Here is a 17,015-nt window from a genome sequence, read left to right as displayed (position 1 = left end):
TATTTTTACCCTGAAAAATGTCTACCCTGAAGTTTAAGTCATAACAAACTGTTGTAACTTGTATTAGTAGCAGTTCATATTTTAAGTCTGTATATTTTTGCCTATGACCTGTGAGTTAAATCCTGATTTTAAAACACAATTTACGGATCTAGATTTTCCCCCCAAAATCCTGTAACCCCAATACACAAAGTAGACTAAACACTTTAAGTCACTGTGATTGGATTATCTGTCTTATAACATCTTAAAGTAAAAAGTGATGAGCGGTGCGTCCCCTCTGCAGTGTCTCTCTTATCGTTATCAGCATCATGTGACCTGCCCATGCTAACAGGGGAAAAACAGGACTTCATTTCAGCGCCTCTGTCAACATGTGGAGTTTCAGTGAGAGGAGTTTTCATGTTTGTAGCTTGCACATAAGCCAAGTCAGCGGCTTAAGGGCTGCTACATGTTGTCCCAGCTTTATATAAAATCTAAGACAGACATTTACTTCTACTTTGTGTGGCTACTTGTATTTTGAAAGTCTTAATATTGCATTATTTTGTCTTATAGTCATCAGATTTTTGTACATATAAAAGTTTATTTAGGATGAATATACAAACTGCAAGTATTACCATACATGGGCAATATTGTTATTTATTCATTTTTACATACAATACATTTAAGTACTGATATTTTAACATGTTTATTTGAATATTTTATACATCAAATTCTTAATTTTTATATATATATATATATATATATATTTTGAAAATATTTTACCTCTGCCACTTTTTACATGCTTTGCTGTTTTGCCTACTACTACTGTTGACAACTACAAAAATTTTCACCCAAGTTTCTGCTCACTTATTAAAATAACAAAAACAAAACAAAAAATCTGATATTGTGACAGATTCCTCAACTCTGACGTTATCTAGAAAGTGTTTTATGACAGGAAATTACCCACAATTCAGCACCTGCAGAGTTGAAGATCTACTGTACCTCCCTATGCCATGTGCTCTGTGAAACAGCCATACTACTACTGCAAACAGAACCAAATAATGCCACATTAGGTAAAGAAATGTACCAATAACTCGATTAGCTTTCACTAAATTCAAGCATTATTGGGAAACAGCTGTTAAACTTATTTTACACTTTATTACACTTTAATACACTTTATTTTCTGTGCATAAATAAAGGCAACACACCAGTGCCCACAAATAAAAACATTAATAAACATAATATAGTGTTATTTAGTGTATGATTTATCTGTAAATGGTGAATGATACACACAGTGAACCACAGAACATAATATTTGTGTGGTCTCAGGCTTGGTAGGACAGAGGGGCAAAGTGGAAAGAGTTCAAATCTGTGGCGTGAGACATCGCCATTGGAAATCTCTGAGACACACTCCGGACACGTGGCACTGACGCTGCTGCTGGTGGCGAGGACGAAGAGGGGATATACGTAGATGCTCCCTGAAAAACGGCAAGATAAAAGTCAGAATTCAATGTAACAGTCAAACGTGTCCACACTGTTAGCGTCACTACTTCCTGTCGTGTGTATGTATGGGTTTTTTGCTGGCTCATGCTAAAATGAATAAATATTTAAAGATAAAACAGTGAACAGAGAGCTGCGGGTGGATGTGACTGTCAACATGTACACACATAAAATGAATACTTCAGAGGTGGACCCTTCTGCTTTTTAGAAATGTTTGTGTCTCATTGCTAAAGCTAATGCTAATGTTGAGGCATAATCAATATTAAAAAACTCTATTTACTCATAAAAAACAATTAGGTAGTGTTGACTTTCAGTGATTAGAATTTTAATAGGTTATTTATTTGATATTTTATGATATTAATAAAAGTGACTGTTAGCTTTGAGACATGGTGAGCTAGTTAGCATACTGCTACGTACAGAGACTATTATGTTGTTGTTTTTCTGACCAGAGTTAATTGTTCTGTGAAATGATGATTAATTAATGAGATTAATAAAACAAATAAATGTGAAGTTTTTTTTTATTAACCAAAACTGTCACATCACTTATGGACATTATTATTTATTTATTATTTTATATTTTTGGCTTACTCTTCCCACTGTTCATAAGTGACAATAGTAAATTAGTTTAACATTTGTGTTACTTGCACCACTCCATAAAGGTGCATTGTGTAACTTTTCTGATGAAGGGCCCATCAAATACTTTTTTCTATGGAGATGTTATTGCTTTGTCTGGAATGTTTCACAGTATGGCATTAAACCTTTCTATCTTCATAGAGACCAAACCAGACCTAGTTACAAGTTAGATCTGTGGAGAGGCAACCTCGCTCACAGTCAGAATGTTCTTCTGGATAATGTTGTACTGTGGAACATTCCAGGCAGAGCAATGATCCATATCCATAGAAACAAAGAGGTGATGGGCCCCTAACCGAGAAGTTACATAGTGCACCTTCAAAACATTATTTAGTTTTGGTTTATTACTTCTACTTTTTGTCCTTTTATGTGGTTCATTCCATTAACACATATTATACCCAAGTGACCCTACTGAAGTGAATGCAGAGATATGAATGTGGTAAACACTGACCGGGTGCAGCTGAGGGACAAAGTGGGCGGAGTGAGCGCTGGCATCCATCAGCAGAGGAGCAGAGGGAGAGGACAGCCCTCTCCCGGTGGGCTCAAAACCCAGGCCAGGACCCCTCTGAAACACAAACACACACAGAGTTAGAGCTACAGATGGTGATGTGACAGCACCGAGGTGGTCCTGGGTGTTCCCTCAGCATGTCGTCTATTTGAATAACAATATAAAAAATCTCTTATCAAAAGCTCTTTGACAATTCCAACCAAGTAAACATCAATTGCCTTACCTGTGTTTTAAATGCGTGTACTACAAACAAAAGATCTGTTTTGGGTTTTTTTTTATCAATAAAATGCCTTGCAGGGGTTTTTTTTGTTTTTGTTTTTTTTTAAGTTTGAACCCCCCTGATCCTCAGTGTCCTGTTCTGTGGTGCCAAGACAAACCTGGGAGGCTCAATATAAATCTAAAACATACTGAAAAGTATGCCATTCATCAGGAGCATCAACACTAGTTTGAATAATGTAAACTGTATAAACTGAAGTCTGTATAAATGTTTAATTGTATAAATGTCTGTATAAACTGTAGTTTGTGCTGATGGCAAATGACAAAAGAGCAGATACTTCTTTGGCCTTAAAGGTGCAATGTGTAACTTTTTGGTTGGGGTCCATCACCTTGTTTACATGGATATGTTATTGCTCTGGGAGGAATGTTCCACAGTGTGACATTAAACAGCTCTACCTTACATTTATTTAATTACACATGGTTTTATAGGTCAGAAATATCTAAAACAAACATTTTGACTGTAAGCAGGACTGCCTCTCCACAGATCTGACCTGTAACTTGGTCTGGTTTGGTCGCCATGAAGACAGAAAGGTATCATACTGTGAGAACATTTCAGACAAACCAATAACATTTCCATGGAGAAAAGCATTTGATAGACCCTCCACTAGAAAAGTTACACAATGCACCTTTAAATCTTTGGCAGTTATTTCCCTGTTTGTAATCTGGATCAGAACAGATCAGATCAGAGCTTTTGTTTTTTGTTGTGTCTATGAAGTCTCACTGCACACATATCCTTTCGCCCTCATGCCTCACTCCTCGCTTGCGCCAGTTCAGTTGAATGGTTATTGCTTTGTAATATTTGGTTGTGTTTTGTGTTGTGTGTTCTCAATGAAATCCATAACCACTGCAGGCTAAAATGTATACATTTGACAAACTGCTATCATAATTTGCTGATTTGCTGTGCTGTATGTTAGGAGTAAAAAACAAGTTGTATAATCCTCTTATACCATGGTCCCACCAAGTTCATTTTTGTCTGTCCATGGATGTTCAAAGTATTAGTTATTACTGTTTACGTTGAAGCTAGTCCCTCCCAATGCTCACAGTGAAGTGATACAGAATAGCAGTTAACTGTTGCCGAACTACCAGTACAGTTATACAAAAATAATGCTCCACAGTTTGCATTAAAACCCTCACTGACCAACTGACCAAGTAATAATGTGTAATTAGAGCAAAGGGAATAAAACTTAACTGGCAGAGGTCAAATTTATCCCAAATGTATGAAATGAATATTTAATCCTTATACAATTGAAAGCACTTTTTATTAGCCCTAATTATTAGGGATCAAACCAATATAGAGTTTACAGAGTAGAAGCAGAAATCAATATTAAAACATGTAAAGGTGCACTATGTAAGCCTGTCTCTCCCTGGAAAATTCATGTTCTTCAAAGTATTTCTGAGCAATAAAAACACCTGTAATTAAATAAATGTATGTTAGGTAGGTTTAATACATACCATATTGTGAAACATTGCAGCTAAAACAATAATAATCTTCATTGTAGTGGTCTCCCCTTTGGAAAAGTTAGGAGATGCTACAGTTCATCTAAAATCAGGGCACACCGAATAGTCTTGAGTTATGGATGCAAGGCAGCAGGCAGTGAATCAAATCCAGACAAGAGGAGGCTGTGCCCTTCAGCGCCCAGGGTCATTCAGACCTCATAAACATGTTTGCATCCATCTTTGGTTCAGGCATATGAAAGATAAGGCAAATCTATGACTGTCCATTCTCCTCTGTCCTTATTGTTTTTATTTGAGATTCCAAAAACAAAGATTATTATTGAAACTGTACTCCAGTATTTTGATTTTGTCGACTTTACACAGTAACACACCCAGATCTACTCTTTATTTCAACTGGACAGAGTTTGAACCACAGACATCTCTCCTGCCTCAGTGTGAACTCCACAAGCCACTGCCTCCATCTGATATCTGCTTATTAGATATGAACAGTGTGTATGATTAAGAAAGCTAAAGGGATGAAACTCAGATTAGATCTAGCTTCAAGCTGAAATACAAGAGAATTAAGAATTACATGAGGCGAACACTTAAACACTTAAAATACTAAAAATAATACAAATAATACTGTGCTAAAATTGGGAGCACATATATTAACAATAGATAAAAAGTCTCACATTACATTCTCAGTTACTTATAGGTGCACTGAGCAGCATTCCTGGTGTAGGGTCCACTACCTTCTTGTCTCCATGGATAAATTATTGCTTTGCCTGGCATGTTCCATGGTATGACATTAAACATATCCATATAGCGTTTAATCATAACGAGCGTTTCTGTTTCTCAAAAATACATTTATTCTTCCTGTGAACAGAGGCATGTTTCCACAGATCTGAGTTGTAATGGAGCATAGTACTGTATCCTAGCCTGATTCATCAGCTGGTTTCACTTCGTTTCACTTGATAGAAACCATCAGACCTCGCAGTGTTAGAATTTGTTGGCTCGATGGTAGGTGGGTACTTTCATTTAACCAGTCACTGCTATTTGGTCGTGACGTATGTAATGCACCGCTAACGAGGCTAACTGGTACATTACGCTTTTCCCAAATCCCATAGTTAGAAGGGCAATAACGTCTTTCTCCTTGATAAAATTCACCAAATATTCTCTTTGTTCCAGCTTTAAATCCTCGATCTCGGAAATCGTTGACAACACTGAATATATGGCTCTTCGCTGATTGGCTGGTGCCCAAACTTGCACTTCTGGGGTTTTTGCAAACCGTCTAGTGTATTCTGATTCCTGACCTAGGTGCTGGAGAGAAATGAAATTGAACGGGACTAGATGTAACTGTAACCTATCCTTGGGTTGTAATCTTGAATTAGTAGATTGTCTGCATCCCTAAATCTTAAATTTGTGATGTCATTTAGTGGGAGTTTTAAGGTTAACAGCAATTTTTAGCCTCAGCTGAACTACTTTACTATTCAGCAGTCAAGATTAACATTAAATTGTTCATTTTATTTTTTAATATTTTTGTTTAATTTTTTGTACAAATTAGAAATGTCATTACAAAGTCTGTAATATCTGATGAGGAGTGAAGTCAGTCCAAAAAGGCTAAAACGACAGCTGCAGTTTCAAGTTAAGCGAACAAGTTAAACAAAAAATTATTCTAATGAAGGTGTATGGAGTTTAAAAACACAGTGGAGCAATTCCTGTACTACTATCACTTAATGACATCACAAGAAGGAACAGAGTATTTTCAGTTTGAAAAAGAACACAGCCTAAGTATTCAGGATCTGTGTTAAACTCATGCAAATGAAACAAAATACAACTCCATGTACATCTGTGATCAATAATGTAAGCTTTTCTTCTTTTTATAGTGTAATCGTGTATTTCTCTTGTACACAATGTATCTATCTAGCTGTAATTGTTTCCATTTTTAATACACCTTACCACGTTCTTGATGCTGCCCAAAACTGCAGCGGTAAGGATGCCCGTGAAGACCACCAGGTTAAGGCCCGTCAGACTCCAGATGAGAAAGTACAAAATAAAAACGTCACGGCAGCTTTGGACTCCCACAAACTCATAGTAGTCGTTCAGGTACCCTCCACTAAAATGATATAAAGAAAAATATATATATTTTTTCATCATTTGCAAATAACTGTATTTGAGTCCTTTGTCTTACTTTGCACAGTTATACAGGTCACAGCAATAGCAGGTCCCGCTTCGGACAGTTATGTTACATGTTTCCTCTAAAGTCCAACATGAAACCTAAAATGAAATCACATAATCAATTTATCTGAGTAATACTGACTTAGAGCTCAACACAAAATGTAGTATGTTGGACTTACTGTGGCATAATAGTTTTCATAGAGATAACCATTTCCACTGCTATAATACTGACACCTTCCTGCTCTCAGCGGACGCATATCCTGGATTTAAAAATATTCACATTTATGTAAACATCAACAAGGTTATAAAGTATGTATATAGAACAGAAAGACTACTACAAATGTCAACGAAATAAGCCAGTTTAATAAATTTATGATTGGAAATATGAGATTAATAATACATATTTCTCACTATTGGTTGTTTTTTGCAAGAGACAGTTTTCCCTTGTGATTATATTGTACTTTGTCACAAAATATACAAAACGTAAATGCACGAATGTTGAACCTGATCATTTCTATTAATGACTAAACCCCAAGAACTCACTGTAGTACAATAAAAATCTGTATTCCAACTATATTACTGGAGAGGGAAGAACAGAACTACAGTATGAGGTAAAGATCCTCGGTCATCCAGGATGTACAAATGTGGAAGCATGAAGCCAAAAAAAGCTGGACTGCTACAGGGGGACGGAGCCTTTAAGACTGAGATCTTTCACAGCTTGTAATTCACAACATTTTCACAAATCACAAATCTCACCAAGCTGAAACCTGTGAGAAAATCTCTGGGAATCAGGCAGCACAGTCTCACAGAAATGTATATGTTTGTGGACTGAATAAATAATTTTTACATAATTGGAATTTTCCAAGATATACCTGGGGATAACTCACCATGTTAAAACCAATGACTGCTCCATCTATCATCAGGCACAAGACGGATGTAATGATTCCAAAACTGAGAAAAGCTATGGCAGCTGTTATCTGGAGGCAAAGAGGATGAAACATAATAGAAAATGTTTGAGCTATTCCAAAGAATCTCATGATGGTAACGTTCTGACAATATTACTTAACTTTCAACTTCAACCTGATTCAGACCATTTAGTTCATCTCAGGACAGCAACATGGAGAGAGACGTGGAAAGTGAAAAATACATTCCACTTAAAACTTCACTCACCATTTTATTGTTTCCTCTGACATGATTTTACCTACCTGATGAAATGGATGAATGCCTTAATAAAACGTATGGTAATGACCCATGATCAATTTAGTGGGTCTTTGCTTTTTTATAGAAATATAAAATTATCATTGAATATGTAATATTTATTGAGGTTTAAAAAACAAAACCAGTGCCAATTGTTCTGATGCTTAAAGACTCTTTGCAGGTGCATGTGTGTATACTTTGCTTATCACTATCTTAACTAAACCTAACCACAATAAAGAATAAACATGAGAAATTGATGTTCACAATAAAACGTGACAGCTAACTTTAAAACTAAAGGGAATATCACTATGTGTCATGTTTGCGTATTATAGAGCAAGGATGTCTTATCTGATCAGGACAGGGTGTGCATAAGATAAACATGAGGAAAATGTGTTATGGGGGAAGTAGGTGCGCGTGTCAGAAAAGCAAATGAAGAAAAAGTAGAGGGATATACCAGATGCCTACGGTTTTCCTCCAGGCCAAGTCCCAAGAGCCCCAGGAAGGATCCCAGGGTCAGCTGCAAAGACAACACAATTCAAATGTGGATCAAAACAAAGCAAGTCCATTTACACAGTCAGTAATGTGCAGTGGAGCCCTTCCAGAAAAAATATGATCTCAAATTTATAAGACAATATCAGTATGTAGTCAGATTCACAAATATTTATCATGTCCTGGTGTTAAAGAGCTTGACAGGGTTAAAGTGTGAGGTCTAACATAAAAGCAAATTACACCGAGGCCTGTAGTCATGGCTTTTTAGGGAATTCTATTATTGCCATATTAACCATCAATTTTAAAAACACGGTCCTGTCAAAGTTATTGTAAAAATTGTCCCTTTCTCAAATAAAAAATAATAATCAAATAAAAATACACAGTGCATGTGAATGTTGTGTTGCTCATAAAATTACTACTGTAGACCAGAAAGAGTGAAGAGTAGAGTAGAGTGAAGCAAGGCATTGTGGAGATGATTTATCATACAACATGCTGAATTTTATTGTAGGTTATTGTTTGGCAACTGCTTAGTAATAATTATACACTTGCACTTTAATAAATTATTTTCATTAGTACATACTATATAGTTACCAAATAGATTATATGTGCAGGTGGCAGCGCACATAGCCACTTTTATTTTTCAGTTTAATATCAGTCCTGTTTTATTTACAATAATTGATCACAAACTCTAGTACTTACAATAATCCCAGAAGTGTAGCCAGAAACACTCACTGTCTTTGTCAGGGTGGTTGTATAAATTCCCACTGCCACAAGGAGCAGAGACAAACTGAGCATGCTCAGTAGCAACCACAGAGCTCGCTTAAGTCTCACCATTAGGTCTGGTAAAAGAAGAAAAAAAAAATGCTAGAAGCTTCTCCATGATAAAAATAAAAAGGTTTATCCCTCTCAACTCTCTCAGCTGCTACTTTAACTCGTGTTTCTATTCAGTGTCAACCATGTGGATTTATTTTGCTTTTACCTTATTTGTCTTAAGATGAATTACTGCTTCATCAATTATAATTATGCATTTTAAAATGATGCATGATAACAGCAAGCAACTTTCAATAACACACAATTGTTACCACAAATAACTGCCATTGTGATACTGGCCAGCTGTAAATAATAGTAAAATTATATAACATTTTATGAATATTTTATTTCTAATGTACATCAAGCCTATTAACAACATGCAGCATTCTACTGTACCAGCAGTTTTCTCTCCATGTATAAATAATTACAACGTATTTGGTAGCAGTACGCATGCCTCTTTTGCAAGATAACCATGCTTTGGAAAAATATTATATAAAATATAATAATTTGAAATTAGCCCAAGTATTATAAGTATATAGTACATAAGTTAATACAAAAGTATTAGTATTAGCTATAAACCAATGTAATGTGAGAAAACATTTGAAAAAAACAAAAACAAAAAAAGTAAAAGTAAGTATATCCCAATTGTGTAACAAAGGTTTTCTTATCATATCCTTAGACTACATGCAAGTAATTTCATTTGGATCTTTACCTGTTGCATAGCCTCTTAGAATCAGTTTGTCTGTGTCTGTGCTCCCTGTCGCTGGTATTGTTGCAGTCACCATCATATATCCAAACACAGTGCACGTTTACGTCTGTTTAAATCATATACGGTCTGTGATTAAATGCAGGGTCTCTGCCTTTGTCACGTGAGGCTGGAGCTTCAGGGAGCGTGTGTCTCCAGCTCCACATCAGCCTCTGCTGCTTTCATGGATCATGAAAAATATGTCAGTTTATAGGTGTTTATCACTGTGATTCAAGACCAATTCATACTTCATAAGAAGTACTTCACTAAAAATAACACCTAAAACAAACTGATGGCATTTCTGCTGGCAGCCACAGACTGGCAGCCCCAGATGTGAGAACAAGTGGTGGTGTGGTCCATGGATCTAGGTCTTGACAAATGAGATGCATGCACAACTTTAACAATACTGCCCTCTTTCGACCGTAGTGGCAGACTGTAGTCTGCGGAGTGCACTGCCTGCTATGCTGCTAACTCTACACAGAAGCAAACAGGTTAGCGGATAGCTTCGTAGCTTCGCGTATCATCCATTTTGTTTAGCTTAGCTTAGCTCGTAAAGCTAACGCTGGCTCGCAGACTTTACCGTGGTTCAGAGATGGATGACAGTGACGAGCCGGGGCTAGTCCTCTCACACAACACCTCTTCAGGCTCAAAGTCAGGCGGAGACAAGATGTTTTCACTAAAAAAGTGGAATGCTGTAGCCATGTGGAGTTGGGACGTTGAATGTGATACTTGTGCCATTTGTCGAGTTCAAGTAATGGGTGAGTCTTAAAAGTGACAGCTTGGTTAGCTTAGCCTAGCCACAGGCTAACTTAGCCATGTCACATTGCTAAGGTATTCAGTTTTTGGTTTCATTTCCAGACGCTTGCCTCCGATGCCAGGCTGAAAATAAACAAGAGGACTGTGTTGGTGAGGACACGTTTAACTTTCAGCAGATTTTTGTCTAGCATCGCTATAAAACATCAGCTTTAACTAAGAACGGTTAGCATGAGCGAAATCTGCTGGCAATTTCTAGGACATTTAACTTAAATCTGTGAAAACAAAATGCCAGCTTGAATAGAAAAATACAAATAATGTGATGTGATCACTGTGTGCGTTATGCAAAGATACCTTGTCACTATAACATATAGGTAAATATGAGATACAGTATTGTTTCTACTGATGTCTAATGTTTAAATTGTATATATTTTATGTTTCAGTGGTTTGGGGAGAATGCAACCACTCTTTTCACAACTGCTGCATGTCTCTTTGGGTGAAGCAGAACAATCGCTGCCCGCTATGCCAGCAGGACTGGGTTGTTCAGAGAATTGGAAAATAAGATGCTGCTCCAGCTGGTCATCTGCCATTTGTTCCAGATCTGAACAACCTCAAAGACTGTCATGATACTGAAGACTGCATTAACATCAGCGGGATCACTGACACTACCAACTCTGCACATTATGTCCAATTGCATGTTCCAGGATTTCCAGTGGAAAATGGACAACAAATAACAATCTGAGCACCACAGACTGTAAACAAGATGAATTTACTGGAAATTATGTTTTTTTGCATAAGGTCAAATAATTGCAACAGTGTTTGTGTTCACAATGCTTTACAGGTTCCTTTGCGTTTTCTGTTAGTGAATGTGTGTTAAAATAAAAGTGTACAATGTGTATTTAATCTAACCTAAAATCATCCTTCAACACTCTGTATTTATCACAGTTATTGTTATACAGTATATTTGAAAGGTTGCTACCAATCCTGCTCAAGAAGGATGAAAGTAAATTTTGTTTTTTATTATATATGTTGGTCTTTATGAGCGTAAATGATAGTATTATTACTTAAGTATAAGAAAAAATATAGCTCATCAGTTTTTAGAGGTGTACAATTTCCTCCCCCATCTAAATATTAAATAGTAATTTAAACTGAATAGGTAGTTTTAAAAAGTGGGTTTAAACAAATAACTGATTATAAAGTCAGGAAAAAAGATTACTTGTTAACCTACATAGGATTACTACATCATGCAGTGATGGCAGTCCAGTTAGTGTGCACAGGCACTTTGCATTTCTAAATAAAGACTTCACAAAGCCTCTTAAGTTCAAACCACATAAGTTGCTTTCCCTAGTGCTGTCTGCAGATCAGAATCCAAAGGCACTTACTTAGGCTCCCTACAAATCCCTGAGGACAGGTCCACATGCTCATCAGTTCTAACAGGAGGAACCATGTTGAGGACACCATGGTCTGAGGAGCTCAGATGTGCCTGTCTGCACCTTTGAAAAGTGATGTTTCAATGAGCCTCTGCCTTCAGCCGCACCACAGGATACATCCAGCATGGGTGACCTGGGGGTCCTGGAGAACCTGGTGGCTAACACAGCATACCTGAGGGCCCAGCAGATGGACCGGTCTGAGCTGAGAAAACACAGGCTGAGCCTTTCACTGCCCAAACCCAAGAGTCTGAGGTCTCAGGAAGCAGTGGTGAAGCAGTACGAGTCGTTGTGTGAACAGCAGCCCATAGGCAAAAGGCTGTTCCAGCAGTTTCTCACTTCTGATCCACAGTACATTGCCGCTGCGAGGTTCTTAGAAGAGTTGAGAGACTACTACTACGCTGAAGGTGTAAGCAGGAGACTTGTTCAGAAGAAGATCATTAACACGTTCGGTCAGACTGGCTCAAAGAGTTTTCTGTCATTTTTAACTGGAGATGGAGCTAAAGCACTGGAGAATCTTTCAGAAGACAACTTTGAAGAGGTTATTGGCACAATCAAAGAGGCCGCAAGGGAATTCTTGAAAGGAAGGCCTTTCATGGAATATCTGGAAAGTCCATTCTATTACAAGTTTCTGCAGTGGAAAGAGTATGAGAAACAAACAATCAGCGACAAATACTTTTATGAGTTCAGAATTTTGGGGAAAGGTGGTTTTGGTGAGGTAGGTGTCAAATATTTTGAGTAGTTTTTGTTGACAATTCATGCATGTAAAAGTTATTGCTTTCTGTCTTGCAGGTATGTGCAGTGCAGGTGAAACATACTGGCCAGATGTATGCCTGCAAGAAACTTCATAAAAGATGCCTCAAAAAGAAAGGTGGTGAACGTCTAGTCCTTCTGGAGAAACAAATCTTAGAGAAAGTCAACAGTCTATTCATTGTAAATCTTGCTTATGCATTTGAGAACAAGACCCACCTGTGCCTGGTCATGGACCTCATGAATGGAGGAGACCTCAAGTTTCACATCTATGATCTTGGGACAAGAGGTCTTCGAATGGATCGCATTGTTTACTATTCAGCTCAGATTACATGCGGGCTCTTGCATCTTCACTCCATGGACATCATCTACCGTGACATGAAGCCAGAGAACGTGCTCTTAGACGCTAAAGGACAGTGTCGTCTCTCTGACCTTGGGCTGGCCGTGGAGCTTCCAGATGGGAAAAATGTCTGCCAAAAGGTGAGTGTTGTGACCTCATGACAACATAATCTAACCCACAAATTAGATTTAGTCTTAGACTTATTACTTGGACACAGTAGCTCACACATCACAATATATTGTAATAACAAATAATGTTTTATTAATAAATTAAATTTACAAAGAAAAAAAAAATTAATACAGTTTTATTTAGCTCTTTTCTGGACACTCAAAGACACTTTACAGAGCATTATTCATTCACTTCACACTTGGTGGAGGTAAGAGACTATTGTAACCACAGCTGCCCTGGGGAGACTGACAGACAAAAAATATATAAATGGTAATGGGTTCTATATAAGTAGCAAAAATCTCAAGAGACTGGTATTAAATAAAGCATAATTATATAAATGTATATGTACAAATAAAAATAAAATTTAAATGAAATTTTAAAAAGTTATAAAATATCTCAGCAATATACAAGAGGTCATATCGAAAAACAAACAGATGCCCACAGACAAAGCTATATCAATCAGTTGTTTCATTATTGGTTTGTTTCATATACTCCATGTTTGTCCACAAGTCTGGGCTTAAAAGAAGTAAATATGATAGGGGTCTTATCTATTTTGAAGACAAGCAGAGGGTGACCTTAAGTGGCCTGCTCAATCCTGTTAAGAGGTCAATGACTTTAATCCCACCTGTATGTACCACAGGCAGCAAAAATGTGTGACGACTGCAATGGCATTGTCTGAGCTTTTTAAACTACTACCAGCTATGGCTTTGAGCAACAGAGATAATAGAGCAGATCCACTACAGGCCCAAGACCTGAGACTTCCACTTTGCAATAGTTCAATTTTGCTATTTCTACAATTTCTTAGATATTATGTGGTATGTACATCTTACTCTTATGCCATGATTCATTAATGTTATGAAACTTTTGTTGTACTGTCAGGCTGGGACCACAGGCTACATGGCTCCGGAGATTCTAAAGCAAGAGCACTATCGCACATCAGTGGACTGGTGGTCTCTGGGCTGCAGTATCTACGAGATGGTGGCTGCACGACTGCCTTTCAAAGATTTCAAAGAGAAGGTGCAGACCACTGAGCTGACCCGACGCACGCTAGAGGACACTGTTAAGTTTGAACACAAAAACTTTAATGAGGCCACTAAAGATATCATAACCCGCTTTCTCAAGAAGAAGACAGACTATCGCCTTGGTTGTCACAGGTAAGATGAAGAAATTTTCTGTTAATTAGTGAATTGTGCGATATTATCCAAACAAACGTTATTTCCAGCATCAGATCTATTGAGTCACACAACAAACTCACTTTTATTACAGAAGTGGAGATGATCCCCGTAAGCATGCTTTCTTCAAGGATATCAATTTTCACCGTCTTGAGGTGGGGTTGGTGGACCCCCCCTGGGTGCCAAAGTCTAATGTAGTATATGCCAAGGATATGGGTGAGTTCAAAGACATTTCTGAGGAAGACAACGTGGCTCTTGATGCTATGGATGAGAAATTCTTCAAGGAGTTTAGCACAGGTGCAGTACCAATACGCTGGCAGAAGGAGATGATAGACAGCGGAGTGTTTGATGAATTGAACTGCTTCCAAATAAATGGACATGGCTACGAGACAGCAAAATCCAGAACATGTGTCATTATGTAGTCATTAAGCACCAGTACTGCAGTTTATGAATCAAGTGCCTGTCACAGTATGAAATATACCTCAAACTTGATCAGATGTGGTCAAAAAACCTTAAAACAAATGTGAGTTGCACAGTCAGTTTGAGTGGACACTGGATGGGCGCTTCATACTTTGTCCTCTATTCCTGGAGACATTTTCCATTACATCACTCCACCAGACTCCAGTCATGGCATTACTAAGAGTTAACATATGTTTGTAAACAGCATTGTGGTTGCACAGGCATCAAAATTATTATTACTATTTGCTGCTATGTGTTATACTAGTTGAGAAGACTAAGGGGTCATTGTATGTCTCTAATGCCTTTTGCTCATGTGAGTGGATAATCTAATACAAATTCAGTGCAAAGCAGTAATAAACTTTCACCAGCAGGTGCCACTATAGACCATTTATGTGCATTTTACACTCTGACATCCTGGGCTCAAGCTTTTATAATCAAAACAACTTGTGAAAGTTGAACAAATTAGATCTGGTAAGGCAGTCATTACACTTTTCTGCTTCATCTGCATTCATGTGTTGGTTTTCTATAATCATTGCTGACAACATTCATCATCCCCCATAACAAACAGTGTGTGTACATGCTGTATAGTACTTAGTATACCCATGGGTTTCAAAGTGATGAAAATTAACACTGTTGCCAAGGCAATTAAAATTCAGAATATATTGTTATATCATACGAATGGTGAAACGCTCTAAATGATGCATAAACAGGAACAGACGTTTGATGCATTGCACAATGTTACAACGCTTGTTTGTAAATGTTTTACAATTAACTATGACACACTGTAGGTCCAGATATGGACTGTGCTATTTTTATGTATCAACATGAAGATGCCCCAGCTGAACTTCCACAGGAATATTTTATTAAAATCCTAATAATGTATTGCACCTATAGAGCTTAAAAGAAAATCTGTCTTTTTTCCTCTGAGGTTTGATGTTTGCTTGTTAACGAGTGAGTCTTCAATGCGATGACACTGGATGTTTCAGGTGACAGCTCCGCAGCTATTTTGATGATCTTCTTGTTGGTCGTCGCAAACCACAGATGTCATCTGTCATCAGCTGTTCCAGTAGCCCAGGCTCAGCCGAAAATCACATGTATTAACCACAAGTACAGCTGTAATGTCAGCCGGATCTTTAATTGTATCACTCAGTGAATCACTCCAAACCCTCAGACACATTTGGGCAATTAGGGACACATAAACATGTGCTGCACTAACTCCAGTGATGGCTGACCTTACAAGCCTGAGAAGAGCTTCCATTCACGCTCCTCTGTCATGAGATTAGAGGCTGCTTCAGATAGAAATCCAAGATGCAACTTGATCATGACGGCTTGAGAAGGGCAGTGGGAAGTCCACTGTGGATGATGTGATGACAAGACAAACTCGGCAACAGGTCTCCAGAACATGTTTTTAGCAGCCGCCTACAAGAGTCTGCCAGGGTTCAGTTCCCTGTGGCCCATCAGTCTTTACTACTGCCCCTCACCACATAAACACCATCATGCACACAGTTTTGCAGGAACTGTTGCTTTCACTTTTCTTAGCATAGTTGTGCTTCCAAAAGACAAGCCCGGCACATCTCAATACACGCCTCCACACCAACACAATCTTATTACCTCTGTAGCGCAGCACAGGGCTTTGCAGATCAAAGCAGCTGGCTGTAATTTGGTATCTGCGTTTGTTACATGCCCATGTGCTGGACTCACTTCAAAGGCGTGTGTCACACATTAGCCTGGCCTTGGCATCTTGGGCTCCTCTCTCAGCGCTCATGACTTAGCCTCCTTTGGCACCATTCAGGTGTCCCTAAACATGCAGATAACACATAGCCTGAGCAGGAGGGAAAGTAGCCCTGATTGGTGACTGAGCGTGCATGATTGTGTGTGTCAGAATGAGTCTGCACCGGTGAATATTGGATAGGTAAGAAAGTGGTGGGACAGAGAAGCCATTGTCTGCATAGGGAAAGTAAGAGTCAGCCTAAGGGAGGAGAAAGGGTACACTGCTGCCATCCTGTGTGCAGGATTAGGTTCACATCCTGGGGTAATTTACTCTGACCTATTACACTATTACTGCATTATATTTGAAGATGGATTAAAGCTACAGCTAATCAATGTGACTGTAAATAAGTAACCAAAAATTAGGCAACCCCTTACAAGTATAATATCGGTAAGTGCTCTGCTATATAGTTTGGTTGGATTTATGAATTGATGTACA

The 17,015-nt window shown here is 38.0% G+C and overlaps 3 protein-coding genes across 3 annotated transcripts; 2 read left to right on the top strand and 1 right to left on the bottom strand.

Annotated features, from left to right (window-relative positions):
- Window positions 1-1,116: 1,116 nt before the first annotated feature.
- On the bottom strand, window positions 1,117-9,780 carry LOC110174451 (transmembrane protein 255B). The gene is made up of 9 exons (XM_020940554.2): window positions 9,708-9,780; window positions 8,885-9,024; window positions 8,151-8,213; window positions 7,387-7,476; window positions 6,679-6,759; window positions 6,513-6,598; window positions 6,281-6,437; window positions 2,555-2,668; window positions 1,117-1,451 (listed from the first exon to the last, which is right to left on the bottom strand). Exons 1-9 carry the CDS (start codon window positions 9,778-9,780, stop codon window positions 1,299-1,301), a joined length of 957 nt encoding a protein of 318 aa, XP_020796213.2. The 3' UTR covers window positions 1,117-1,298.
- Window positions 9,781-10,157: 377 nt separating this feature from the next.
- On the top strand, window positions 10,158-11,396 carry rnf7 (ring finger protein 7). The gene is made up of 3 exons (XM_020940458.2): window positions 10,158-10,498; window positions 10,599-10,646; window positions 10,937-11,396. The coding sequence occupies exons 1-3, from the start codon at window positions 10,333-10,335 to the stop codon at window positions 11,053-11,055; spliced, it is 333 nt and encodes a 110-aa protein (XP_020796117.1). The 5' UTR covers window positions 10,158-10,332; the 3' UTR covers window positions 11,056-11,396.
- A 651-nt stretch (window positions 11,397-12,047) lies between these two features.
- grk7b (G protein-coupled receptor kinase 7b) lies at window positions 12,048-14,772 on the top strand. The gene is made up of 4 exons (XM_020940425.2): window positions 12,048-12,638; window positions 12,713-13,150; window positions 14,058-14,332; window positions 14,448-14,772. The coding sequence occupies exons 1-4, from the start codon at window positions 12,048-12,050 to the stop codon at window positions 14,770-14,772; spliced, it is 1,629 nt and encodes a 542-aa protein (XP_020796084.2).
- Window positions 14,773-17,015: the final 2,243 nt, after the last annotated feature.

This window comes from Boleophthalmus pectinirostris, unplaced genomic scaffold, assembly GCF_026225935.1.
Source record: "Boleophthalmus pectinirostris isolate CB_2022bp ecotype Guang Dong unplaced genomic scaffold, ASM2622593v1 HiC_scaffold_9, whole genome shotgun sequence".
Classification (NCBI taxonomy): domain Eukaryota; kingdom Metazoa; phylum Chordata; class Actinopteri; order Gobiiformes; family Gobiidae; genus Boleophthalmus; species Boleophthalmus pectinirostris.
This window is presented reverse-complemented; position numbering and strand designations above follow the sequence as displayed.

Coding starts and splice junctions, on each gene's coding strand:
- grk7b (XM_020940425.2), top strand. CDS start 12,048: ATGGGTGACCTGGGGGTCCTGGAGAACCTGGTGGCTAACACAGCATAC. Junction 13,151..14,057: donor GGAAAAATGTCTGCCAAAAG/GTGAGTGTTGTG, acceptor TTGTACTGTCAG/GCTGGGACCACAGGCTACAT. Junction 14,333..14,447: donor TATCGCCTTGGTTGTCACAG/GTAAGATGAAGA, acceptor TTATTACAGAAG/TGGAGATGATCCCCGTAAGC.
- LOC110174451 (XM_020940554.2), bottom strand. CDS start 9,780: ATGGTGACTGCAACAATACCAGCGACAGGGAGCACAGACACAGACAAA. Junction 6,599..6,678: donor ATGAAAACTATTATGCCACA/GTAAGTCCAACA, acceptor ATTTCATTTTAG/GTTTCATGTTGGACTTTAGA. Junction 1,452..2,554: donor TTGTCCCTCAGCTGCACCCG/GTCAGTGTTTAC, acceptor GCCGTTTTTCAG/GGAGCATCTACGTATATCCC.
- rnf7 (XM_020940458.2), top strand. CDS start 10,333: ATGGATGACAGTGACGAGCCGGGGCTAGTCCTCTCACACAACACCTCT. Junction 10,499..10,598: donor TTGTCGAGTTCAAGTAATGG/GTGAGTCTTAAA, acceptor TTTCATTTCCAG/ACGCTTGCCTCCGATGCCAG. Junction 10,647..10,936: donor TAAACAAGAGGACTGTGTTG/GTGAGGACACGT, acceptor TTTATGTTTCAG/TGGTTTGGGGAGAATGCAAC.